The sequence below is a fragment of the Somniosus microcephalus genome, chromosome 25, assembly GCF_052327205.1.
Source record: "Somniosus microcephalus isolate GS21.2 chromosome 25, FLI_Smic_1.0, whole genome shotgun sequence".
NCBI classification, from domain to species: domain Eukaryota; kingdom Metazoa; phylum Chordata; class Chondrichthyes; order Squaliformes; family Somniosidae; genus Somniosus; species Somniosus microcephalus.
The window spans coordinates 22224643-22252151 of record NC_141011.1 but is presented as its reverse complement, the minus strand read 5'-3'; the positions used below and the strand labels follow the sequence as shown (position 1 = coordinate 22252151).

At 48.8% G+C, this 27509-nt stretch overlaps 1 protein-coding gene across 2 annotated transcripts; it reads right to left on the bottom strand.

Moving 5' to 3' along the window:
- Positions 1-5603: 5603 nt before the first annotated feature.
- Positions 5604-26324, bottom strand: c25h1orf50 (chromosome 25 C1orf50 homolog). 2 transcript variants are annotated; one of them, XM_085966876.1, is made up of 5 exons: positions 26001-26317; positions 22505-22620; positions 11768-11854; positions 6547-6678; positions 5604-5916 (listed from the first exon to the last, which is right to left on the bottom strand). In XM_085966876.1, exons 1-5 carry the CDS (start codon positions 26044-26046, stop codon positions 5731-5733), a joined length of 567 nt encoding a protein of 188 aa, XP_085823002.1. In that variant the 5' UTR covers positions 26047-26317; the 3' UTR covers positions 5604-5730. The 2 variants fall into 2 exon arrangements, with proteins under 2 accessions (XP_085823002.1, XP_085823003.1); XM_085966877.1 differs by lacking the exon at positions 11768-11854 and having other exon boundaries at positions 26001-26324.
- Between the last annotated feature and the right edge of the window lie 1185 nt (positions 26325-27509).

The following is a 27509-nucleotide window of genomic DNA, read 5'->3' as shown; positions in this document are numbered from 1 at the left end:
GGCTCAGTATCACATTGTGTCTGATTACGCCTCTGTGAAGCACCTTGGGACAGTTTACAACATAAAATGCACGATATAAATGTAAGTTTTTGTTGTCTAAACTGAAGTTGGTATCGACCACGACCCTCAAGCACTTATAGAATCAACGAGTCGGACAGATGTTCCTAATATTTTTCAATCAATACCTTTTAAGATCCCTGGCAACAACAATCATGCGTATGAATGTTAGATACGGTCAGAATTGGGCCTGGATGTGATGCCCTTCATGGTTGAATAGCCTGCTTACAGTTGCTGGCCAGACTTATACATGAGCAACTGAGTGAGGTTCTGAAGGACCACCTCAATGGAACCATTTCCTGACAGGGTGGGTAGAAAATTGGAAGGAAAAAATATATAATGAAATGGGTAAATCGGTTTCCTCAGATTGGGGGCTGATCTGATCGAGGTGTTTAAAATGTTAAAGCGATTCAGTAGGGTAGATACAGAGGAACTATTTCCTCTGATGGGGGAATCAAGAACAAGGGGCCATAATCTTAAAATTAGAGCTGGGCCATTTAGGAGGGAAATCAGGAAACACTGTGTCTCGCAAAGGGTGGTGGAAATCGGTAATTCTTTCTCCCAAAAGGCTGTGAACGCTGGGACAATTGGAGCTTTCAAGACTGAGGTCGATAGCTCCCTATCCTTACCCAACAAAACTAAGGGGGGTGATGCGCTATCAACAATACCAAAGACTACGAGATGGACTTAAATGAAGTAGGCTTTTATTGACTAAGAACTAGAGCATGCCTCTGCTAGTGAATCCATCCTAAGAGCTCCCGGGGGAAGGGTGGTGAGTCACCTTTATACCCAGGCTTAGGGGTGGAGCCAGGGGCTGAGACATGCCTGGACTTGTACAGGGTTAACTGGTTTACCACAGCGGGGAAATGGAGTTCAGGTACAGATCAGCCATGATCTCAGTGAATGGTGGAGTAGGCTCGAGGGGCTGAATGGCCTACTCCTGCTCCTATGTTCCTCAGGGCCCGTTATTATGTGTTGCTCCAGTCGGTATGCAGTGTGTGCTGGCTGTAGCAATCATGTAAATGACACACTAATATTTAACAGCTGTGTTGGGACAGAGCATGTAACTGCTGCTCATTCAACTGTCTGCTCCCAACCAAGTGACCACACCAACAGACCAGCAGCATCAGTCTCGTCCCTCCATCTATACACCCATCATCTCCTTTTGAGACAGCAGCCTTCTCTGCTAGAAAAATACAAAGCAGTGGCCTTTTATCGACAACAGTGGTACTCCTCAGAGTCTAGGGATCTCTGGCCGTACACCCTCTTCTTCACCTGTGGCTCTCGGCAGGTCTTCTGCTGTATATCTCTGGGCCACTATCAGCAGCCTACCTAGCTGTAGGACATTGACAGGGCTGAGGTTCCTCCTTGACACTCTTCCTCCTTGTTTTCTGAGCATGGTGTGATAAAGCAAAGGAATGCTATTAGGAAGTGGAGCAGTCCCAGCATCATTTGAGCCAATGAAAAGATGGTTCTGCTCAGAGTATTGAGCCTCCAGTTTCCTCTCCCTGGTCTTGCTACAGTTGCCTGGCTTTAACTCTGCAACAGCTCAGGGTGGCACAGCTGAAATCAAGAGTTTGGTGTAATGCACCATGTTGGTTGCTTGATCAGTCGTCCAGTGGCTTCTAAAGGCAATTACTAATTTGGTGCCAAATTAGGGGCAGTTTTGGACGATGGGGACACGCCTATTAGAAACTGCACTCGAACTGCCCAACCACTTCAACAGGCAAAGGAGACCTTCATCCCATTAGTCTGGGCTGAGTTAAACCCAGGCCCTAGGACTGAAGTCAGTGTTGCACCACCCAGTGTCCTAGCAAAGGGGCACTTGGGGAAATAATCCTATTTGGAAAGGGTTAAAAAAGTAAGCCTGAAATGGCACAAGTTGGGTTCAGTTTATCACGCAATCACATCAAACTTAAATAAATAGCAATTTGATATGGGCTAGAACAGCAAATGGTGTGCCTGCTACCAGAATAGTAACTTAATATTCAATAAATGTCTCTTTTAATATTCAATATTCCCATCCACCACCAACCCCCAGACCCTGAAGGCACAGACACACAGGAAGATATTGTGCCACAGTATTGGATGCCCTCTGCTACCTCACCAAAGTGCCCATTCTTCACGTGACCCAGGGCAGTGATTATTGCCAAGATATTTAGTCATTTTGAAGCCAACTTAACCTACTACTTTCCCCCATTCCCCAGAGAATATTCATTAATTGTTCATCAGATAATTTATAAGTGCAGATTTGAGCCCTTGCCAGGTGGATGGTAAGTATTAGGAGCTTCTCACAAGGGGAAGTAACACATTCTCCAGAAGATGCTTGCTTGAGTACATTACCATTATGTTCCTGAAGATATTGGGGTCACTCTAACCCATCACTTAACATCCACACAAACCTCCCACCAGGAGTCCATGGACAGCAGTCAGAATTGGTTCTCTTAGCCCAGAATTATTGAGGCTCATTGTGACACCCCATACAACATCTCGGGCGATCAGCACAGACCAGCGATCAAACCCGAGCCTTTCCTGCTTGGTTTGGCTGAGTATCATTAGGCTGCGGACTTGCCAACTGAGTCACTGGGGGAGTTCCACTGGTCTCCGTGATTTGGTGCTCCCAGTGGGGAGTGGCATCGTGAGAAGCACATGGCAGATGCCCAGCCCCACACCAGTATATCTCTTATAATGCAGACTGAACAAAGGGTGTAATTTGTCAGATGTGATCTGAAACAGTCAGTATGAATCTCATCTTTTTGAATGGTTTTTGCATTGTAGTTGCCATATAAATTTACCGGCCTCTCAAACTAACAGCGGTGGAGACCCATTTTAAAATGGAACTCTCAATCTGATGCTACAGCCAGCATCTCCACTGATGGCCTTCCAAACACACTGAACTAGCTCAACATGCTGGCCTCATAACATGAAATTGCACCATGACACGGCATGTATGATGCAGTGGAATAGCTCAGTGTCTGTTCCCAGGCCCGTAATGCCAATTTAAAAAAAAAAAAAATCAAGTAACCGTGCAAAATAACAATTGCCTTCTCTCCTGCAGGTCTATTAGTGGCTGATTCTAGATAAAGGCTAGTCCTCTGAACACTACATGAGAGTGGCACATCAGGTTCCATTTGCCAATGCTTTCCCACAGTTGAAGTGCCATTGTGAAAGGGCCTATAAATATGGCCTATTTCCTCTCGTGCACCAGCAGAATCAATGATCATCCTACCTCTCTCACTTTCTAAGCCCGTGCATGAAGAATGGACGTTTGAGCAAGGTGTCAACTAAGACCTGTGGAACCATGCCATCAGTAAGTGCCAATGCCATCAGGAGGGGAGGGCAGAATCTGGAGCATAAAAAGAGGGGAAGAAAGGATCACAGCCATCTGACGGGTTTACTGGGCCCAGGGAGGCAGTTAGCCCTGGCTTCTTGTGAACAAAAAAAAATTATTATATTGTTAATTAAGACATACTCCTTTTCTATTCTCGTACAGGTAATTTTTAGTTTTTGTTTTCCATTAATCCCCTGTAGATCTTGTTACTTCACATTCCCAATATCTGACTAGGAACAAAGAGAACTTTTCTTTTGGTTCCTTTCTTCAGGCACCCAGTGTCAACATGAAGCACGCCCAGGTCAGGCTGGATGCAGAGTAAAGCGCCTTCTGCTCTCTGATCATGTGCCTCAACCTCTGAAATACACCCCCCAATGCACCAGGGTGATATTTTTCAAATTCCCCCACCAGCCATGATTGCCACTGTAGTGGTGAATTGTGGGGGTGGGGGGTGCAGATTCTGTGCCAATTAGGGGCGTGCTTGAAACTACCGAAACTCATTTTACATTGGCTCTAACTCTGCCCTTCGGAGAAGCGGCTCGACAGAACAGCTGTTGTCTGTGATGTCACTGTCACGTTACTTTCATCTGTAACAGGCGTAACAGAGTTCCCTTTTTCATTGCCAGTTTTTAACACTTCAAATTTATTTCTGTTGTCATGAGAATTTCAGTAAAGCAAACTGAAATATGCACAGTATGGCCACTTGACACAACATCGAGGTATCGATTTTGTCCCTCCAAACGTGAGAGAGAGCGGGAGAACATTGCTCTGTAATACAGACGATCGCAGATTTGTCACATGTTGGGAGCAATTTGAGTACAAATATCAAGTTCTGCGCAGAATTTAAGCTTGGGAGAGATCCCTTCTCTAGAAATCTTATGTTTCTATCAAAATTGAGACTGATAGATTTTTGTTAGGCAAGGGTATTGAGGGTTACAGAACCAAGGCGGGTGGATGGAGTTAAGGTACAGATCAGCCATGAGCTAATTGAATGGCGGAACAGGCTTGAGAGGCTGAATGGCCTCCTCCTGTTCCTATGAGGGAATGAAGTAAGGGTATCACGGAGCATTAAAGTGTATTGAGCCGTCATTTCCAATTGTGTGATAGCAAAATACTGCGGATGTTGGAAATCCGAAATAACAGAAAACGCTGGAAAAACTCAGCAGGCCAGGCAACATCCGTGGAGAGAGAAATAGAGTCAACGTTTCAGGTCGAAACCCTTCGTCAAAACTGAGAAAAAAGACAGGAAATGAAACCGATTAAAAGGCCAGTTTGGGGGCTGGGAAATGGGAATGAGAACAAAAGGGAGGTGAAGAGACATTAAGAGATATTCAAGGCGAGACGAGATGGTAATAGGACAGGTAAAGAGACAAAAGATGGCTCTAGATTAGGTGTGAAATGCGCTGGCAGAGTGAGAGAGAGAGGGCTGCCATGTGGGAGAGAAAAAAAAGCACAAAGCAAAGGTGTGGATAGAAAATATATAAAAATATGATAGGGGCCGAGGTTATGATCTGAAATTGTGTTGAACTCGATATTGAGTCCGGAAGACTGTAAAGTGCCTAATCGGAAGATGAGGCGCTGTTCCTCGAGCTTACGTGGAACAATACAAGCCCCCAAACTGGCCTTTTAATGTTTCATTTCCTGCCTTTTTTCTCCGTTCTTATGAAGGGTCTTCGACCTGAAACGTTAACTCTATTTCTCTCTCCACGGATGTTGCCTGGCCTGCTGAGTTTTTCCAGCGTTTTCTGTTGTTATTTTGGATTTCCAATTGTGTATTGGTGCTGAAGCACTAAATAAGCCTAGTTACTATCCTTGGTATAAGCAGGTCACTAGTTGCACTATTCAAAGTGCAAGTAAATGTGATCTAACCCGAGGATTATTTAGTCCAATTCACTGAATCCCCTCTATGGATCCGAGATTCCCAGCTAATTCTAAGTATGAGTGTTGGTGGGAAGGTGAAATCTTCCCTTTTTAGCCTAGTGGCTGCTGTTGCTGATGTAAGCAAATGACTGCTTAGCGTGTTCTTATGCTATTCCCTTGTGTGTGCTATTTTATGCAGGTGATAGCCCATTTAAAATAAATAGAATATGGACTGCATTAAAGCGGTAGACAAAAGCATATCATATGAACACGTCAAGTGTTTGTCTACTGTTATCACAAACAGTCATTTCTAGGCTGTAGTGTAAATGAAAAACAGAACCAAGAACTGCAGAGGAACAAGCAGAAAACAGACTTTTAAAATGGCCCCGTGTAAACATCAAGAAGCACGGTATTTTCTGAAATCAAAGCCTCCTTGTCAGGACATGTCGAATATTTGAGATTGTTCTCGCTGGGAGGTAGTGTCATTGGGTCAGTCCCTGGAAGTTGGGCTCCGTGCTCTCTGGCAATGCCTGCTGTTGGGTCAGGAGCTTGTCAATGAGACTCATTTCTACATCTCTTTTCTCGATCTCCTTGTACGGTGTCCATGACAGGTCATGCTGCAGCTTGTAGGCACCAAGGAACTCGTGTGGGCAGCTCTGTCCCCACTCCTAATATGAATAGTGAAAAACAACAGACTTAATAAAAAAGAGACACTTGAATTTATACAGCGCCATTTACAACCCCAGGACATCCCAAAGCGCTTTACAGCTAATGAAGTACTTTTGAAGTGTAGTCACTGTTGTAATATAGGAAACGTGGCAGCCAATTTGTGCACAGCAAACTCCCACAAACAGCAAGAAGTTAATGACCAAATAATCTGTTTGTGATGTTGGTTGAGGGATAAATATTGGGCAGGACACCAGGGATAACTCCCCTGCTCTTCAAATAGTGCCATGGGATCTTTTACATCCACCTGAGAGCAGATGGGGCTTTGGTTGGTTTAATGTCCCATCTGAAAGACGGCACCTCCGGCAGTGCAGTTCTCCCTCAATACTGCACTGAAGTGGCAGCCCGGCTTATGTGCTCAAGACTCTGGAGTGGGACTTGAACCCACAACCTTCTGGCTCGGAGGCCAGAGTGCTGCCCGCTGAACCACGGCTGGGACCTTCCTGGCTGGCAAAGCTCAGCAACCAAACTAAGTTCCCGATCTTCCCCCTAACTCCATTACAGTGCAGCTGCAATTAATGGGAAACTCCTTTCACTTACTGGAGGTCATGGAAATAGTCAAACCCACTGACCTTTGGAGAAAGGATGGAGAAGTATCGCTGCCCAGAATCCCGTCTGTACATGAAATAGACGATCCCAGGCTTCTTCACAATATTACAGGCGACGTGATGGAGATCTGCGTCCCTCTTGGCCTCTTCCAGGACCTGAACAGGAACCCAGGGATGAGCACGGGGGGGGGGGGGGAGGAAACACAGGACCAGATCATGAAGGATTAGTGCTATGCACAATGTTGGCACCAACAATGGAGATGGCATTCTGCAGGGGAAACTCTAGGGCAGAATTCCTTTCATTTGAAGAGTTAATGTTGATCAAACTGACGTTTTCTAATTTGACAAAATGAAAAAAACAATCTGGCTAATTATGACTTAACCTTTCACCCTTCAACGCTTAATGGCATCAGTTCCTATCCACTGCTCCTTCCACGCAGGTGAATCCAGGTTGCTTGCTGCATTGCTGCAGGCCCATTGTGGAACACATGCTGATGTGAAGCAGTTTTGCGTTTGCTTGGACACATTTTGTCATTCATTTTGGGTATGAAGTCACTGAAAGTGAACTTAGGCAAGAGGTAAGGGAGCTGCCCTGGGCGGTACTGTCACACCACTTGTAGGGTAGTTTCACTGGCATAAGCAGCAGGTGTTTTTTAAAAATTCATTCTTGCGATGTGGGCATCATTGACAAGGCCAGTATTTATTTATTGCCCATCCCTAGTTGCCCTCGAGAAGGTGGTGGCGAGCTGCCTTCTTGAACCGCTGCAGTCCGTGCGGTGAAGGTGCTCCCACAGTGCTGTTAGGGAGGGAGTTCCAGGATTTTGACCCAGCGGCGATGGAAAAATGACCATGTAGCCATCTAATTTCTAGACCAAGGTGTTCATTAACTGCTACTACCCATCCCCTGACCATGCCTGCTCTTTATTTGTGAGCACTGGATCTTTTCTCAAATTTGGCTTCCAAATTTGTGGACTTCTCTCTACATCAAGACTACGCTTCTGCACTGGACTACACTGCAAGACTCATATGCTGCCCAATTGCTTACATTTTGAAGTAACTTTGATCAGCTTACAGCTGCTGTTACCTGCTGAGCCTATGACCGGTTCTACTGGTTTTTCAGCTTAAGCTGCAGTCTGGTTCCTGGCTAGAGCTTCACGCTCCTGGGCTGAAGTACATTTCTCCACCACTTCTGGGTCTTATGGTGACCGCCAACTTCGCCACCATAGAGCACATATACCAGAAACGCTGTTTACGGAGATCACGGACCATCATCAAAGACTCTACCCACCCCAGCCACAGTCTGTTCGCCCTCCTGCCATCTGGGAGACGCTACAGATGCATTCACACCCGAACGACCAGATTTAGGAACAGCTTCTTTCCCAGGGCTGTCATCCTACTGAACTCCACAAATAAACTCTAAAGCCTGTACATCTGCCAATGCACTTTATTATGGTTATGTTTATGTTAATGTATTACAAGCCAAATGAATGTTGAATGCTTAAATGTCTTAATCTAAATGTACACTCTGGAGCCGCAAGCCTACATTTCGTTGTACTGCACTTGTGCACTAACAATGACAATAAAGTTGATTATGATTATGATTTTTTCTTCTGCCTCGCAACGGATTCTGCGCACCTCCTGGATCGTCATTCCCACAGAAGTAGCTCCAGCAATGCGTCCTCCGATGCTCTACCCTTCAAATAGCTTCTGGACTTCACTCACCCAGCACACCTGTCTCCAAACCTGGACAACAGTTCGTCGATGCTCCATGCTGACTTCACCCTACCTACGTCAACTTTATCCCACCACGCGACCTCTGACATTAACTCTGGACTCACTCCTGTTGACTGCCTTTCTATTCCCCATTTACTACCAGAATATATGTATCCTAATAATTGCTGTGTAACCAGGCCTATGTAACTTGAGTTTTCCCTGTGTCCATTCACGTGCGCGTTTTGGCTGCTGCTCCGGACCCGAGACCATCTCTTCTATTTCCACTTTTTTTCTCCCCTTTTATCTTTACCCCTCCTAGACCCCTCTGTCCTGTCATCATGCTTCTTTTCATTTCTTCCCTCTGGGGTACTCTGCCCTCCCAAATCCCTATCCCAACCCTTCAGCACTCCTCGACCTTCCTACTGCCATCCCAGGCTTGACTCCATCTTGGATAAGTCTATAGCTTCCCTCTGTGCCTCTCTTGGCATCCTCCGAAGGGCCCATCAAGGCATTCGTCACTGCCTCCTTACAAGCAGCAACCCCAATTGTCCCATCCTCCTCTCACCGACCTCCCTGCCCAGCACGCCCACTGGGGGTTAATCTTGCTCATTTCCTTCCTGTCCAACTCACCCCTGCCAGTGCTGACGCTGTGGACTCTGGCAGTGGATTATCTATCACCGGCCCTCTCCGCATCTCCTGCAGAATGTCTGTTCACTTGTGAACAAGGCCCTTGCCATCCATGAGCTTATTGTGGATGATTACATCGATGTCATGGCCTTGACGGAAACCTGGCTGAGGGCTGATGACACCTTCCCCTGAAAGGAAGCATCCCCCCTGGCTACACCTCCCACCACTTGCCCCGCCCAGACCGTCGCGGTGGCTGTGTGGCTCTTATCACCAAATCACACCATGATTTCCCTCCAACCAGGTTTCCACTCCTGCCACGGAACCGAAACGGCTCTTAACCAAGGCCACAAATGACATCCTATGTGACTGCGACAAAGGTAAACTATTCCCCCTCATCCTTCCTGAACTGTCTGCAGCCTTTGACACGGTTGACCGCACCATCCTCCTCCAATGCCTCTCCGCCGTCGTCCAACTGGGTGGGACTGCACTCACCTGGTTCCATTCTTATCCAGTCATAGCCAGAGAATCGCCTGCAACAGCTTCTCTTCCCGCTCCCATATTGTTATCTCTGGTGTCCCCCAAGGATCTATCCTTGGCCCCCTCTTATTTCTGATCGGTCTGCTGCCCTTCGGCGACATCATCTGAAAACACAGCATCAGTTTCCACATGTACGCTGATGACACCCAGTTCTACCTCACTGCCACCTCTCTTGACCCCTCCACTGTCTCTAAATTGTCAGACAGCTCCAGTACCGGATGAGCAGAAATTTTCTCCAAATAAATATTGGGAAGATCGAAGGCATTGTCTTTGGTCCTTGCCACAAACTCTGTTCCCTAGCTACTGACACCATCTCTGTCTCTGGCAACTGTCTGAGGCTGAACCAGACTGTTCTCAACCTTGGTGTCGTATTTGACCTTGAGATGAGCTTCCGATCACATATCCGTGCCATCATTAAAACTGCCTATTTCCATCTCTGGAACATCGCCCGTCTCCGCCGCTTCCTCGGCTCATCCGCTGCTGAAACCCTCATCCATGCCTTTGTTACCTCTAGACTTGACGATTTCAACACATTCCTGGCCGGCCTCTCACGTTCTACTCTACGCAAACTTGAGCTCATCCAAAACTCGGCTGCTCATGTCCTAACTCGCACCAAGTCCTGTTCGCCCATCACCCCTGTGTTCGCTGGCCTACATTGGCTCCCGGTTAAGCAACACCTCAGTTTTAAAATTCTCATCCTAGTTTTCAAATCCCTTCATGGCCTCGCCCCTCCCTATCTCTGTAATCTCTTCCAGCCCCCCAACCCTCCGATATCTGCGCTCCTCTAATTCTGGCCTCTTGAGCATGCTTGATTTTGATTGCTCAACCATTGGTTGCTGTGCCTTCAGCTACCAAGGCCCTAAGCTCTGGAATTCCCTTCCTAAACCTCTCCGCCTCTCTTTCCTCCTTTAAGATGCTCCTTAAAACCTACCTCTTTGACCAAGCTTTTGGTCATCTGCTCGAATATCTCCTGTGGCTTGGTGTCAAAATTTGGGACGTTTTACTACGTTAAAGGCGCTATATAAATTCAAGTTGTTGTTGAAGGAACGATATAGATCCATGTCAAGATGGTGTGTGACTTGGAGGGGAACTTGGAGGTGGTGGTATTTCCATGCGCCTGCTGCCCTTGTCCTTCTAGGTGGTGGAGGTCTTGGGTTTGGGAGGTGCTGCCGAAGAAGCCTTGGCGAGTTGCTGCAGTGCATCTTGTAGATGGTACACACTGCAGGCACGGTGCGCCGGTGGTGGAGGGAGTAGTTGTTTAAGGTGTATAGAGATTCAGCCAATTTGACACGCACAAAGGAAGTGTTTCATGTAAAATTTTGGAAGGTGCTGTTGACCACAGTGAGCCTGACATTCTAAATATGATTGTAACCTAGAAAAGGATACATGCAGTAAGCACTTCCTGTCATGTGAGAGCCATCGGAGGGGAAATCAGCAGCTGTTATAGCAACTAAAAACCCACAGCAACATTCAACTAGGTCCCCAAGGTTGCTGGAGACAGCGACCAGAGCAACTTGCATTTATATAGTGCCTTTAACATAGTAAAATGTTCCAAGAGACTTCACAGGATTGTAATCAGTCAAAAATTGACACCGAGCCAAAGAAGGAGACATTAGGACAGATGACCACACACTTGGTCAAAGAGGTAGGGAACCTTGAAGGAGGAGAGGCTAAAGGGATCACTTAAGGCTAAAGGGATACGGGGAGAAGGCAGGGACCGGGTACTGAATTTGGATGATCAGCCATGATCTCATTGAATGGCGGAGCAGGCTCGAGGGGCCGAATGGCCTACTCCTGCTCCTATCTTTTATGAAATCTATGAGAGAGAGCTGGAGAGGTGAAGAGGTTTGGGGAAGGAATTTCAGAGCTTAGGCCTCGACGGCTGAAGGCACGGCTGCCGATGGTGGAGAGACACCAGAGACAAACATAAATAATGCCTCTGGCGAGACTGGAGGCCAGATACCAGCATTTTGTTCTGGTCGCGGGGAGCCCGAACGCTCGACTCACCCTGCCCCCGCAGCCCAGAAATTGCCGAGCCTGTACTGAAATCGGGGAGGGCCACTGCCAGAAAATGAAAGTCACAGTTGTGATCCCTGCAATCCCAAATGACCTGAATTCCACCCGGCAATGTAAACGAGGTGAATTCACAATGTCAGCGGATATACCAACCCGTAAATGTGTCACAAGTACAACCTCACACAGTGGTTTTCCCTCAGTTTCCTTTGGGCATCTGTCAGCCAGTTACAGAGCAAGGCTAACCGAGACCTGGGCTCTTCAGCATGAGCTTGAGGACCTGCGGAAGTGGGATGAGGCCGAAAAGAAGAGGACAGAGAGGGAAGACAATGCATAACTTGAAGACTCCTCCTACCTTTCGAGCTTTCTCCTGGAGGTATTGAATCTGCTCGGCGATCACAGTCAGTCTATTACAAGCATTGGCACGAACAAAGTCGTCTGCCTGGGAAATACAAGCGCTTAAATTTAGTGGAGTTAAAATTCCTGAGTAGGCCCGACAACAAGACCTCTCCCATGTTGGTCTGCCATTCTGATCACCGCATGGTGACTGTAATCCACGCATTACCTTGACCATAATCACACACATAGGAACAAGGGGAGGCCATTCAGCCCCTCGAGCCTGTTCCGCTGTTCAATTAGATCATGGCTGATCTGTATCTTAACTCCATTTACCCGCTTTGGTTCCATATCCTTTATTACCCTTGCCTAACAAAAATCTATCCATCTTAGTTTTGAAATTTTCAATTGAGCGAGGGAGTTACAGATTTCCACTCCCCTTTGTGTGAAGAAGTGTTTTGTGACATCACCCTGAACGGCCTAGCTCTAATTTTAAGGTTATTTAACAGCTTGTAAAATGAAACACTTTTTTCCTGCGCTGGAATTACCCAATAAGTTCCCTTCCAAGTCACACACTGTTGGGGTTTACAGTAAACATGGATTTGACATTTGACAAGTCAGTGGGCGAATGCCATAATACTGAGCCACACAGACCAGAAGGCCCAAGGCTCAATCCCCTGTCTGTCTTGAGTTAACGGATCCGAGTCAGGGCATGAATTGGGGTGCTACAGTTGGCCTCAATGCCCCTGGGCTAGGGAGAGGGCGGGGGGAAGAAAAATATATAATCAGCTGATCAGTCCCGGTCAAAATCCTGCTGGAAAGTGCGTGTGGGGATGGAAGGCGACTGTCGGATTTAGCTGGGCCGGGCTGTAATGTCCAGTAGCTTGCCGACACTCACTGTGCAGGCTCACACATGAAGAGCGAGTGAGGTACCAGAGGGCAGCCGGCAGCCAACACAGGTGAAATGCCGCTCTGGTGAGGACGAGACCCAAATTAGTCACTGGGGGATTTTTTTTTTTTCCGTTTTTTTTTTAAACTTGAATTTTTGTAACCACAGACAACCGAAATCAAAAGTTGATTGGAAAGCACCCAAAATACAAACAGGGATAAGAATGAAACCTCAAACTGTTTCTCAAGTAAAATACGATGGAAATAGAGCGATCAATTCCAGATCAGGAATAACAGAAGGAGATAAGATCAGGCATGAGGGTGAGGCTGGAAGGAATTCTTTTTCACGCAGAGTAGCTGTTGATGCTGATTCAATCTCATTTAAGAACATAAGAATTAGGAGCAGGAGTCGGCCATACGGCCCCTCGAGCCTGCTCCGCCATTCAATAAGATCATGGCTGATCATCGACCTCAACTCCACTTTCCCGCTCGATCCCCGTATCCCTTCATTCCCCTCGAGTCCAAAAATCTATCATCTTAAGAGGGAATTACATTATCTATCTTCAGAGGGAATTACATTCGCATTTGGAAAAACAAAAATACTAAATGTTGTCGGAAAGGAGCAGGGAAATGTGAGTAAAGTAGATGACTCTGGTGTGGCGCACAGCCACAGTAGGCTGTGGTAGGGTACGGCAGTGTTGGTGGTTCTATTACTAATCCAGAGGCCTGGCCTAATAATCCAGTAGAACTTGAATTCAAGTCCCATAGCAGTTTGAGAATTTGAATTCAGTTTTTTAAAAATTCTGGAAATAGAAAGCTGGTTATCGGTGACTATGAAGCTGTCAGATTGTCATTAAAAACCCAACTGGTTCACTGATGTCCTTTAGGGAAGGAAACCTGTCATCTTTACCCGGTCCGGCCTTTTTCTGACTCCAATCCCACTGAGGTGGTTGACTACGATCTGCCCTCTGACGTGGCCTAGCAAGCCACCCAGTTGTATCAGCTACCAGCGGTTTACGAAGAAGGCGGCCCAACACCACCACCTCAGGGCAACTAGAGATGGGCAATAAATGCCGGCCATACCAGCCACGCCCAGATCCCGAAATTAATTTTTTTAAATGACTGAATATTCCTCTTCTCCGAAAACAGGACAATCCATCAATATTCAATATATATATTAAATACTAATAAAAGAAAGAAAGACTTGGATTTATATAGCGCCTTTCACGACCACTGGCCATCTCAAAGCGCTTTACAGCCAATGAAGTACTTTTTTAAAGTGTAGTCACTGTTGTAATGTAGGAAACCCAGCAGCCAATTTGCACACAAGCAAGGTCCCACAAACAGCAATGTGACCATGACCAGATAATGTTTTTTGTTATGTTGATTGAGGGATAAATACTGCCCCAGGACACCGGGGATAACTCCCCTGCTCTTCTTCGAAATAGCGCCGTGGGATCTTTTACATCCACCCGAGAGAGTGACCATGGTAAAGGATAGCAAACTGAGAAAAACCTTGACAATGTACAGACTTAGTGAACATAGCCTGGCGATCGAAAAAGGTAGACACAGGCAGACCCGGCTACCAAGAGAGGACAGGATATGCTCTCATTGCAGTCAGGGAGTGGTGGAGACAGAGATGCACTTCCTCACAGCTTGTAGAAAATATCAGGGCATAAAGGAGAATTTCTACCCAAAATTCACAAAAATATGCCCGGAATTCAGAAATTTAAATGACGACCAAAAGCTCCCATACCTACTCGGGGAAGAGAGAAATTGTGTAACACTAGCGGCACACTATGTTACAGCTTGCCATAAACAGAGGGACAACCACTAAATATAAGAAAAGAGTATATATAAATTATATGAAAGTATATTTATACACTCAGGGATATATCTGTTTATACACTGTATGGATAGATCTGTATTTTTGTGTACAACCATGAATGTTTTTCGATGCTTTGGCAACATAAGATGTAACTTGTCACGCCAATAAAGCGATTTGAATTGAATTGAATTGAATTGAGAGCAGATGGGGGCCTCGGTATAACGTCTCATCCGATAGACGGCACCTCCGACAGTGCAGCGCTCCCTCAGCACTGCACTGGAGCGTCAGCCTGGAGTTTTGTGCTCAAGTCCCTGGATGTACAAAAATCACACAGGCTGCAGCAGAATTACATGGCAGTTTAATCAGATAATTATCAATTGCTGCTACTGTATCCGCTGATTAATATAAAACAGCCACAGACCCTGCTGTGGTCACAAACCAGGAAAGAAGCACTGGCGGAGTCAGAGCACCATCACCCGATGTTAGGCACAACAGTCCACAATGGGGGCTGTCATTACATTCAGTCGGTTAGAAACTAGGAAGAACACCAGAGTTTCAAAACCTGCCGTTGTTTAGTAATCAGTCATTTTAACTAAACTGCACGCAGCTGCCAATCACACAGACATTTACAGGACAAGGAACTTCAGTTAATTGACTATGGATTCACAGTTACACCAATATTAACACATCTCTCTCTTTGAAATAAGAGTGCTTCACCAGCGATGACAAAATCTAGATGACTCATGAAGCCCAAGTGTTTCAGTACTAACAGTTCAAAGGTAGATTAATTGTTATGTGGTTTCACACTATTCTACTACCCCTTATAAAGAAAGAAAGTCTTCCATTTATATAGTGCCTTTCATGACCACCGGATGTCTCAAAGTGCTTTTCAGTCAATGAAGTACTTTTTTAAAGTGGAGTCACTGTTGTAATCTTCTTAGGCAGTCCCTCGGAACCGAGGATGACTTGCTTCCACATTAAAAATGAGTTTTCAGGTGACTGTTGTAATTTGGGAAATGCGGCAGCCAATTTGTGCACAGCAAGGTCCCACAAACAGCAATGTGATAACGACCAGATAATCTGTTTCTGTTATATGGATTGAAGGATAAATATTGGCCAGGACACCGGGGATAACTCCCCTGCTCTTCTTCAAAATAGTGCCACGGGATCTTTTACGTCCACCTGAGAGAGCAGACAGGGCCTCGGTTTAACGTCTCATCCGAAAGACGGCACCTCCGGCAGTGCAGCACTCCCTCAGCACTGCACTGGAGTGTCAGCCTAGCTTTATGTGCTCAAGTCCCTGGAGTGGGACTATGAACCCACAACCTTCTGACTCAGAAGGCGAGAGTGCTACCCACTGAGCCACAGCCGACACTGACACTGATAAAACTCTCTTCACTCCTCCCAAACCGAGTCACAATTGCAGGACTGCTGTAATGGGGAAACCGTAGGGCAAGTACTTAGTGTGATCGAATGGAACAAGGGCTTCTTGATCCAAATTTTGAAAAAAACTAGACACAATATGGATTTTAGTTCAAAATGAATTGGAGGAAAATGAGCAAACATTCAGAAATAACACTCTAATTGTGACACTCGGTGTGCTTTCTAAGCTCAGTGGGTAGTGCTCTTCCCTGTCAGTCAGATGGTTGTGAGTTCAAGCTCTACTCCAGTTCTTGAGTATATGATCTAGGGATGCAGGGAGGATGTTTCCCCTGGCTGGGGGGTCTGGAACGAGGGGTCACAGTCTCAGGATACGGGGTAGGGCATTTAGGACTGAGAAGAGGAGAAATTTCTTCACTCAGAGGGTGGTGAACCTGTGGAATTCTCGACCACAGAAGGCTGTGTCACTGAATATATTTAAGAAGGAGATAGATAGATTTCTTGTCACACAAGGCATCAAGGAGTATGGGGAGAGAGCGGGAATGTGGTATTGAGATAGAGGATCAGCCATGATCATATTGAATGGCAGAGCAGGCTCGAAAGGCCGAATGGCCTACTCCTGCTCCTATTTTTCTCTGTTTAACTCCCCAGTGGCTCAGTAGGTTACAGCGGTGAGTAGCTGAGATGTATGAGAACGGAAAGACCTCGGGCTCAATCCCTGCTTTAGTCCAGAATCAGTTGACCTCAGCCAGGGTTCTATATTTGGTCTCAGCACCCTTGGGTTGGAATGCGAGGCCTGAGCCAGCGCCTCCATTGTTGGCACAGGGAATGACAGTAAATCCTCACTTGCTGCTCCTATATTTCTATGTTTATAGACTGACACTTCAGTGCAGTATTGAGGGGGTGCTGCATTGTCAGAGGTGCTGTTTTGCAGATGAGATAAACCGAGGCCCTGTCTACTTGTGAAAGCTACGGGCAATATTTGAAGAGCAGGAAGTTCTCCCAGTGTTCTGGCCAACAACCAAAATCAAATTAACCGGTCCTACATTACAACAGTGACTACTCTTCAAAAGTACTTAATTGCTATAACGCCCTTTGGGATGTTCCGAGGTCATGAAAGGAGTTATATAAATGGAAGTCTTTCTTTTTTTTCCATCTAATTTGCTGGTTATGGGACTTTGCAGTGTACAAATTGGCTGATGGATTTGCCTTCTCGACTGCCATTGTACGTGACGCACTTTGAGACGTCCTGAATATATGAGAAAGGAAGTTCTTGTTCTTTTCTATCTCGGTGTGATCAGACCTGATCCGCATGATTGCAAGTGACAGAAAAAAAGGTTTCACTTCTGTTTAAGAGGCTGTTTCAGGTCAGCGTCTGACAAGCCAGACAAACACCCTCCCTTAGACTCTAAAGGAAATGCACCTTGGCTTTGAACAAACCACAAAAAAATCAAGGGGGTGGGATAGTGTTATTTTTCATGCCCAATTAGGTGTTAGCTGTGGCTCAGTGGGCGGCACTCTTGCCTCTTGAGTCAGAAGGTTGTGGGTTCAAGTCCCACTCCAGAGACTTGAGCACAAAATCTAGGCTGACACTCCAGTGCAGTACTGAGGGAGTGCTGCACTGTCGGAGGAGTCGTCTTTTGCATGAGATGTTAAACCGAGGCCCTGTCTCCCCTTTCAAGTGAACGCAAAAAATCCCACGGCACTATTTGGGGAAAAAAAAGCAAAGGAGTTATCCCGGGTCTCCTGGCCAATATGTACCCCTCAACCAACATCACTAAAACAGGTTTTTCTGGTCATTATCACATTGCTGTCTGTGGGAGCTTACTGTGCGCAAATTGGCTGCCGCGTTTCCTACATTAAAATAGTGACTACACTTCAAAAGTACAGGTAGACTATCCTTTATCCGAAAACCTCGGGACCAGCCGTGTTTCGGTTTTCGGAGAATTTCGGATTTCGGAAGGTGGGTCAGCGGGGGGGTCGGCGGGGGGTCGTGCGCACGACTTACGCTGACGCGCAGCGTAAGTCATGCGCACGACCCCCCGCCGACCCCCCGCGGACCCCCGCTGGCGCCGACCCCCCCGCGGACCCCCGCCGACCCCGACCCCCGCCAACTTATGGTCGGGGTCGGCGGGGGTCCGCGGGGGGGGGGGGTCGGCGGGGGTCGGGGCCGGCGGGGGTCCGCGGGGGGGCCCGCGGGGGTCGGGGCTGGCGGGGGTCGGCGGGGGTCGGGGCCGGCGGGGGTCCGCGGGGGGTCGTGCGCACGACTTACGCTGGACTTACGTTGAACGAAAAAACCTTCGGTTTTTAGAGGGTTTCGGTTTTCGGAAGTTCGGATAAAGGGTAGTCTACCTGTACTACATTGGCTAAAAAGCCCTTTGGGACGTCCGAAGGTCGTGAAAGGTGCTATAGAAATGCAAGTCTTTCTTTTCCATTTTACCCAATCAGAGGAGTCACATCAACAGTAATAAAAGGTTCTGGCAAAGGGTCATCGACCTGAAACGTTAACTCTGTTTCTCTTTCCACAGATGCTGCCTGACCTGCTGAGTATTTCCAGCGTTTTCTGTTTTTATTTTATAAAAGGTTTCATAGTTGGCTGGTTTAAAAGGCCATTAGATAGAATCTGTAACACAATACAATCGATCTATATTAAAGACAAGTGCACACTTCCTGTTTGTCACACTTCTCGTGTCATGATTTTGTCACACTTGGAGCAGGGCCTGGATATTACCTTCACCTTCAGCTTTGTGTATTATATTTGAAATTTAACGCAGAAAAGTGTGAAGTGATACATTTTGGTAGGAAGAACGAGGAGAGGCAATATAAACTAAAGGGTACAATCCTAAAGGGGGTGCAGGAACAGCGAGACCTGGGGGTATATGTGCTCAAATCGTTGAAGGTGGCAGGGCAGGTTGAGAAAGCGGTTAAAAAAGGGAATCGGATAAGTACCTGAAGGAAAAAAATCTGCGGGACTATGGGGAAAGGGCGGGGGAGTGGGATTAGCTGAAGTGCTCTTGTAGCGAGCCGGCACTGACTCGACGGGCCAAATGGCCTCCTTCTGTGCTGTAACCGTTCTATGTTTCTATGGTTCTATTTACTTTAAATGCTAGGTGGCACTGTTGCTTTCCCAAGGACCTTTTCCCAGATCCTTGCTCTGGGTGGCACTGGAGGGATTTTTAAAATTAAATTAAATTTTGACTTTCCAACCTGATGCTGCCACAGATCTCGGGTTTATTTTCAGTTTAGTAATCTGGTGCTCCACAGCCTTGGGTTTCTCCCCTTCCATTCCATTCTCTACGCTGAGCCTACCACAGTGTTCCCCCTCTCCAGCCCTGCTCCTCAACTGTCTGCTGCACTCCAGCCCAAACTCATCAGCCGTCTGTTCGTCTCCACCCTCCAGCCGTCTGCTCCTCTCCACCCTCCAGCCGTCTGTTCCTCTCCACCCATCAGCCGTCTGTTCCTCTCCACCCATCAGCCGTCTGTTCCTCTCCACCCTCCAGCCGTCTGCTCCCCTCCACCCTCCAGCCGTCTGCTCCCCTCCACCCTCCAGCCGTCTGCTCCCCTCCACCCTCCAGCCATCAGCCGTCTGTTCCTCTCCACCCTCCAGCCGTCTGCTCCTCTCCACCCTCCAGCTATCAGCCGTCTGCTCTTCTCCACCCTCCAGCCATCAGCCGTCTGTTCCTCTCCACCCTCCAGCCATCTGCTCCTCTCCACCCTCCACCCATCAGCCGTCTGTTCCTCTCCACCCTCCAGCCGTCTGCTCCTTTCCACCCTCCAGCCGTCTGCTCCTCTCCACCCTCCAGCCGTCTGCTCCTCTCCACCCTCCACCCATCAGCCGTCTGCTCCCCTCCACCCATCAGCCGTCTGCTCCTCTCCACCCTCCACCCGTCAGCCGTCTGCTCCTCTCCACCCTCCAGCCGTCTGCCACACTCCAAGCCAACCCCATCAGCCCCACTCCACCACAACCCCATCAGCCGTCTGATCTACCCCAGTGTATTTTTATGTTCTGATTTTTAGGGTTCCTAGTAATCCAGAATCAAATGATGAAGAGAAACACAATTAGATGTGCCAGCCGTGACTCAGTGGGTAGCACACTCGCCTCTGAGTTAGAAGGTTGTGGGTTTGACTCCAGGGACTTGAGCACAAAAATCTAGGCTGACACTGTGTGCAGTGCTGAGGGAGTGCTGTACTGTTGGAGGTGCCGTCTTTCGGATGAAACATTAAACCGATGCCCCAGCTGCTCTCTCAGGTAGACGTTAAAGATCCTGTGGCACTATTTCTTAGAAGAGCAGGGGAGTTATCCCTGGTGTCTTGGCCAATATTTATCCCTTAATCAACATCGCTAAAAAAAAACCCAGATTATCTGGTCATTATCACATTGCTGTTTGTGGGATCTTGCTGTGTGCAAATTGGCTGCCACGTTTCCTACATTACAACAGGGAGTACACTTCAAAAAAAATACTTAATTGGCTGTAAAGCGCTTTGGGACGTCCTGTGGTTGTGAAAGGCGCTGTATAAATGCAAGTCTTTTTTAGATGTCTTATGTTTGAAAACAGCTTTCTATTCAACTGCTGACTGTCTGCCTGTAAATTCTGGCTTGTAGACCAAGTAACTCCAGTCTAGATCTGTGTTGTCCAAATACATTAGCCGCGAGTCACATGTGGCTAATTGGGAATCCTGATGGGACCAATCGCATTTCTGATTAGTAAATAAAAAATGGGTAAGTTACCGTCGGTCAACATGTGTATGTGAAATTTAACCTTTTGTGCATTTGTTGGTAAAACGGTAAGAGGAAAAGTAGAGTGTGCAAGTCTTTTTGGGCATTGTGAGTGCTTTACTTCCTTGGTTACTGAATGGCGGCAAGATATCTGTTAAGTAAATATATAAAATAACAACAGAAAATGCTGGAAATACTCAGCAGGCCAGGCAGCATCCGTGTGAAGTACCATTTACTTGTATTGTGTGCAAGGTGTTTTTCTGCTAAAATTAGTGCATGTGGCTAAAATGGTGTCGCTTAGCAACTTCTATGGGACAACCTCGGTCTGGTTGTAACTGATTGCTTCATTGTAACATTGAAAACGCTCTTACTGGTGTTAAGGGAACATCCCTAAATTCTCATATTGAAACCGATGCATCATTCCACCCAAGACCTGGGCCATTCTTCTAAAATGCATCATACGGCTAAGTTTGAACAAAACCGCCAGATTGCAGGTCTGGAGGGAGGGGAGGGAGAGTGGGAGGGCCTTAGCTGGATGAGCCACTTTTTGCCACATGCTGGCGAAAGAGGCAAGAGGGAAACCCCAAGATATTCAAAGTAATAATCTTGCATCCCACGCTCCCTCCTCTGAAGTCTGGTGACCGACACATTCCATACAAGAAGCATTTAGATGAACGCCATAGCATACAAGGCTACGGACCAAGTGCTGGAAAATGGGATTAGAATAGACTGGGCTTGATGGCCGGCGCGGACATGATGGGCCGAAGGGCCTCTTTCTGTGCTGTATAACTCTATGACTCTGACACCGTACGAGCTCCTGATATTACATCTGCCCATTCCATCGTAACATCTAGCCATGTTCCTCTTTGCCTGCCTCTTGATCCATTACCATCAACTTTTCCATACAGCAACCACCCCCAACACCGTCCCTCGTGACTCCCGAATAATGTTCCCACGGGATGACATTCCTCAGATCATAATCAGCCTCATCACCGCTCGCCTTCCTCGTGCTAGTTCAAGGAGCCTGTCGTTAGTCCTTCTTCTTGTCCCAGTAGTTTTCAGTCTATATCTGTAGTATGCATCGCTCTATTACCCCAACCCCCAACAGACACTTGGCACATCATAATGGGTGAGGGACAGAGGGGAAGGGGTGTTTTACAGTCAGAGCCCCAGTACCAGGCAATGGGCACATTGACTGACAGTAGAAAGATGATTTGCGACAGCAAATGAGAGGGGCTATTATAGAATGACAAATAGAGGCATGCTCTAGATGTGAATGGTTATGATGGGCCCAGTGGGCAAGGACACTACATGGTGTGGCACTAACACCATGTCATAAATCATGGTTCCAATTCCCAGTCTGTCCTTGAGTTAGCTAATCTCGTCTGGGGCTGCAGTGGGGGGAACCACAGTTGTTGTCAGTGTCCCTGGGCTAACAATGAACAAAACCAGGCTTGGCTCCCATTCTTGATTGCAATCCAGCAACTCCTACTGGAAGTGTGTATGTGTGAATGTCGAATGAGGACAGGGTTGGCCTCAGTCGCCAGGGCAGGGTTGGCCTCAGGCGCCAGGGCAGGGTTGGCCTCAGGCGCCAGGGCAGGGTTGGCCTCAGGCGCCAGGGCAGGGTTGGCCTCAGGCGCCAGGGCAGGGTTGGCCTCAGGTGCCAGGGCAGGGTTGGCCCCAGTTGCGAGAGCAGGGTTGGCCTCAGGCACCAGGGCAGGGTTGGCCTCAGGCACCAGGGCAGGGTTGGCCTCAGTCACGATTCCTCTCCACAGTTGAATGCCCTGCTAGCAGTTGCTGGCATGGTCCCTGTATGAAGAAGAACCACTAGGGTAAGAAACCCAAGAGCGACCATCACCCATTGAACTGCAGTCCTGCAGTAAGACAGTGACTTGGGTGGGAAGAGAAGGTGTAACAATTGCGGGGTGGGGGGTGGATCCTACCTTTTGGATTTGCTCTGCCAGGGCTACAATGTCGAGAGGGTCTCCGATTCGATTGGTTCGGTAGGTGCTGATCAGCTGCAGGCCTGCAGGGTTGGCATTGCTCTCCACCAGCGCCACTGTAAACAGAACAAGAACCATTAAGGAGGAGCAATCAGCCTCTGTCGACTCCCCTGATGGTTTAGTGGGTGAACGCACTACCGGGCGGGGAACTGAGCCCCACAGACCAGGAAGGCCGCAGATTCCACTGCCCGGGTAGCAGCTGAGTGTTTTAATTAGCCTCAGTGTCCCAGGACTCGGGTGGGAAATCAAAGTCAGCCTCTGATCTTTGACCCCCTGCTGGACATCACGTGTGGCTCTTCTGGTCGCAGACCCTGCTGGGAATCATTCAACATGCTCACACTTTGAAGAATGGCGATTTGAGCAAGGTGCCAAGGGGTGGCCGATGCCCACGGAGTAATTCCCCAAGAAAACTCGGTGCTTCCTGAAGGAGAAGAGAATCTGAAAAAAACAAGATCACCTGGGCGTAGGGCTGCCAATTCTAATTGGAAGCATTCCTGGCGGTTTGACCACGTGACAGTCTGATCGCGTGACATCTGCAAATGTTATTACATTTACCATATAAAGGTTGGGTCCTTTGTAGTTGGGTATTTTTGTTCGTGGTTTTGTGCCAACAGCTGTTGTTCGAGAGGTTCCAAGAACCAGGAGGCCACCCGTGAGCAGGTGAAGAAAGTACCTAAAACACTCTGTATTGTAAAAGACACTGGTCTAGAGATTGGGCTGAAAAACAGATGCTACATGGCTTCCTAAGTCCCCAAAATGGCGGGCGGGAGGAGCGCGTGCACACTTCCAACTGGAAGAGTGTCGCCCGCCATATTTGGTAAGGGCAAACAACAGGAGTCCTTTACCCACACCTGAAGCAGGCGTTAGACCGTTTCCATATGCAAATAAGAGGCCTAATGTCTGCGTGAGGTCATGGTGCAAAATTGGTTTGCCCTGAAGCAGCCAGAGCCAGAACACTCAGGGAAACCAAGCCTAGGGATCGCCTGCAGCAAAAGAATCGCCACCGCTCCCTGGCCCCGAGCCCCAATCTCGCCATGTCTGAGCTCGGGAGTGTTAGCACTGTGCCGTGTCTGAACTCGGGAGTGCTAGCGCTGTGCATGTCTGAACTCGGGAGTGTTAGCGCTGTGCCGTGTCTGAATTCGGGAGTGTGAGCACTGTGCCGTGTCTGAACTCGGGAGCGTGAGCGCTGTGCCGTGTCTGAACTCGGGAGTGTTAGCGCTGTGCCGTGTCTGAACTCGGGAGTGTGAGCGCTGTGCCGTGTCTGAACTCGGGAGTGTGAGCACTGTGCCGTGTCTGAACTCGGGAGCATGAGCGCTGTGCCGTGTCTGAACTCGGGAGCGTGAGCGCTGTGCCGTGTCTGAGTTTGGGTGTGTTAGCGCTGTGCCATGTCTGAACTCGGGAGCGTTAGCGCTGTGCCGTGTCTGAGCTCGGGAGTGTAAGCGCTGTGCCGTGTCTGAACTTGGGAGTGTGAGCGCTGTGCCGTGTCTGAACTCGGGAGTGTGAGCGCTGTGCCGTGTCTGAACTCAGGAACGTTAGCACTGTGCCGTGTCTGAACTCGGGAGTTTGTGAGCGCTGTGCCGTGTCTGATCTCGGGAGCGTGAGCGCTGTGCCATGTCTGAACTCGGGAGTGTGAGCGCTGTGCCGTGTCTGAACTCGGGAGCGTGAGCGCTGTGCCGTGTCTGAACTCGGGAGTGTGAGTGCTGTGCCGTGTCTGAACTCAGGAACGTTAGCGCTGTGCCGTGTCTGAACTCGGGAATTTGTGAGCGCTGTGCCGTGTCTGATCTCGGGAGCGTTAGCGCTGTGCCGTGTCTGAACTCGGGAGCGTTAGCGCTGTGCCGTGTCTGAACTCGGGAGCGTTAGCGCTGTGCCGTGTCTGAACTCGGGAGTGTGAGCGCCGTGCCATGTCTGAACTCGGGAGCGTTAGCGCTGTGCCGTGTCTGAACTCGGGAGCGTTAGCGCTGTGCCGTGTCTGAACTCGGGAGCGTTAGCGCTGTGCCGTGTCTGATCTCGGGAGCGTTAGCGCTGTGCCGTGTCTGATCTCGGGAGCGTTAGCGCTGTGCCGTGTCTGAACTCGGGAGCGTTAGCGCTGTGCCGTGTCTGAACTCGGGAGCGTTAGCGCTGTGCCGTGTCTGAACTCGGGAGTGTGAGCGCCGTGCCATGTCTGAACTTCGGAGCGTTAGCGCTGTGCCGTGTCTGAACTCGGGAGCGTTAGCGCTGTGCCGTGTCTGAACTCGGGAGCGTTAGCGCTGTGCCGTGTCTGAACTCGGGAGTGTGAGCGCCGTGCCGTGTCTGAACTCGGGAGCGTTAGCGCTGTGCCGTGTCTGAACTCGGGAGCGTGAGCGCTGTGCCGTGTCTGAACTCGGGAGTGTTAGCGCTGTGCCGTGTCTGAACTCGGGAGCGTTAGCGCTGTGCCGTGTCTGAACTCGGGAGCGTTAGCGCTGTGCCGTGTCTGAACTCGGGAGCGTTAGCGCTGTGCCGTGCCTGAACTCGGGAGTGTGAGCACTGTGCCGTGTCTGAACTCGGGAGTGTTAGCGCTGTGCCGTGTCTGAACTTGGGAGCGTGAGCGCCGTGCCGTGTCTGAACTCGGGAGTGTGAGTGCTGTGCCGTGCCTGAACTCGGGAGTGTGAGCGCTGTGCCGTGTCTGAACTCGGGAGTGTGAGCACTGTGCCGTGTCTGAACTCGGGAGTGTTAGCGCTGTGCCGTGTCTGAACTCGGGAGAATGAGCGCTGTGCCGTGTCTGAACTCGGGAGAATGAGCGCTGTGCCGTGTCTGAACTCGGGAGTGTTAGCGCCGCGCCGTGTCTGAACTCGGGAACGTTAGCGATGTGCCGTGTCTGAACTCGGGAGCGTGAGCGCTGTGCCGTGTCTGAACTCGGGAGCGTTAGCGCTGTGCCGTGTCTGAACTTGGGAGCGTGAGCGCTGTGCCGTGTCTGAACTCGGGAGCGTTAGCACTGTGCCGTGTCTGAACTCGGGAGCGTTAGCGCTGTGCCGTGTCTGAACTCGTGAGCGTGAGCGCTGTGCCGTGTCTGAACTTGGGAGTGTTAGCGCCGCGCCGTGTCTGAACTCAGGAGCGTGAGCGCTGTGCCGTGCCTGAACTCGGGAGCGTGAGCGCTGTGCCGTGTCTGAACTCGGGAACGTTAGTGCCGCGCCGTGTCTGAAATCAGGAGCTTCAATGCAGCATTGGCTGTCTACAGCCTAACTGTCACTGAGTAGATCAAAGTGCACAATCCAACTGCATCCTGGGTGTGTGTATACATTTTACATAAACCCAAGGCGGTGGAAAGTCTGGTTTCTAAGTGATCACTTGCTGTCACCTGATTACAGGGCTCGGGGCACAGTTCTGGCTGCAAAGTTACAGAACTGATGACACTTAGTTCCACTGCAGTAAAATTCACATCCATAATAATAACGTGTCTGACTGTTGGCCTCCTTCTTACCAGTTTGGCTGGTTGTTATGCCGTTGTCAGGGTCAGCATGGCTCATGTTGTCACTGGTTACCAAGGCCTCAGGCCCTCTGCTTGTGCCCTCTTCTCCACACTGCCTGCAAACGGGCCTCGGCGACAGCTTCTTATACCGGGGACCTTCCTCCTCCAACACGGCTGTCCTCGCCGCTCCTAAAACAAAGCGACCTCGCTCAGCTCTCTTTCCCCGGCGCCAAAGTGACCGCAGAGTTAGCAATCAAAGGGCAACTCACAGGGGACCGAGCTAGAAAAATTGTGGGCATTAACTGAAGAAGCAAAATCTTGCAGGGTGGTGAAGGTTTTGATCAGGCGAGCAGCTGGCAGCCGCCTGTCATTGCAAGCTTGTGTAACACTATTTGTTATGTCACAGATACACGTGTTCTACAGCTGGCAGAGCCGGGAACACAACAGAACAAATACTGTACAGCAACCCCACTCACAGAACGCAGCGAAATCAATAAGTACACAGACACAAACAGAGAGCAAGGAGAACATTGTGCAAAAAAATTTAAATCTTCAAAGTAAACCTTGCGTTTATACTTTAAAAGAAAAAGAAACTTGCATTTATATAGCCCCTATCACAACCTCAGGACGTCCCAAAGCACTTTACAGCCAATGAAGTACTTTTGAAATGTAGTCACTGTTGTAATGTAGGAAATGCGGCAACCAATCTGTGCACAGCAAGATCCCACTGACAGCAATGAGATAATGACCAGATAATTTGTTTTAATGATGTTGGTTGAAGGATAAATATTGGCCAGGACACCGGGGGGGGGAACTCCCCCTGCTCTTCTTCAAAATAGTGCTGTGGGATCTTTAACGTTCACCTGAGAGGGCAGACGGGGCCTCGGTTTAACGTCTCACCCGAAAGATGGCACCTCCGACAGTGCAGCACTCCCTCAGCACTGCACTGGAGTGTCCGCTTAGATTTTGTGCTCAAGTCTCTGGAGTGGGACTTGAACCCACAAGCCTTCTGACTCAGAGACACGAGTGCTGCCCACTGAGCCACTGGCTGACACAAAGTCGTGGGAAATAATTTTGAAATATTTAATTTTGATGGGAGTGCTGGCTGATTGGTGTCAGTGTGCTACCCCTTGGTTCAGTTATACAAACACTGCCTGGTGTGATACAAAGCCACACAGGCCAGGAATATCTCAGGTTGTATCTCCGGTTGCAGTGGGCCAATTGTAGGGGTGCTACGCTCGGTCTCGGTGCTCCTGAGCTAGAGAGAGTGGGAAAGAGAAGACAATCTTCCAGGGTTCCCATTCCAGATAACTATCCAGTGATTCCTGCTGGAAAGTGCGCGTGCAAAGGGCCTTGAGGTAAAGACAGGAACGAACTTGGTGGTGATTCCTCCATGGTGGAATAGCCAGTTGCCATTCACAGTCTAGGCTCACACATGAAATGAGTGGCCATGCAGGCGAGGTGCTGTGGTCGTTGCTGGCCCCTGCGGGTTTGTACCCCAGCAAGAATCAGCACCTTCAG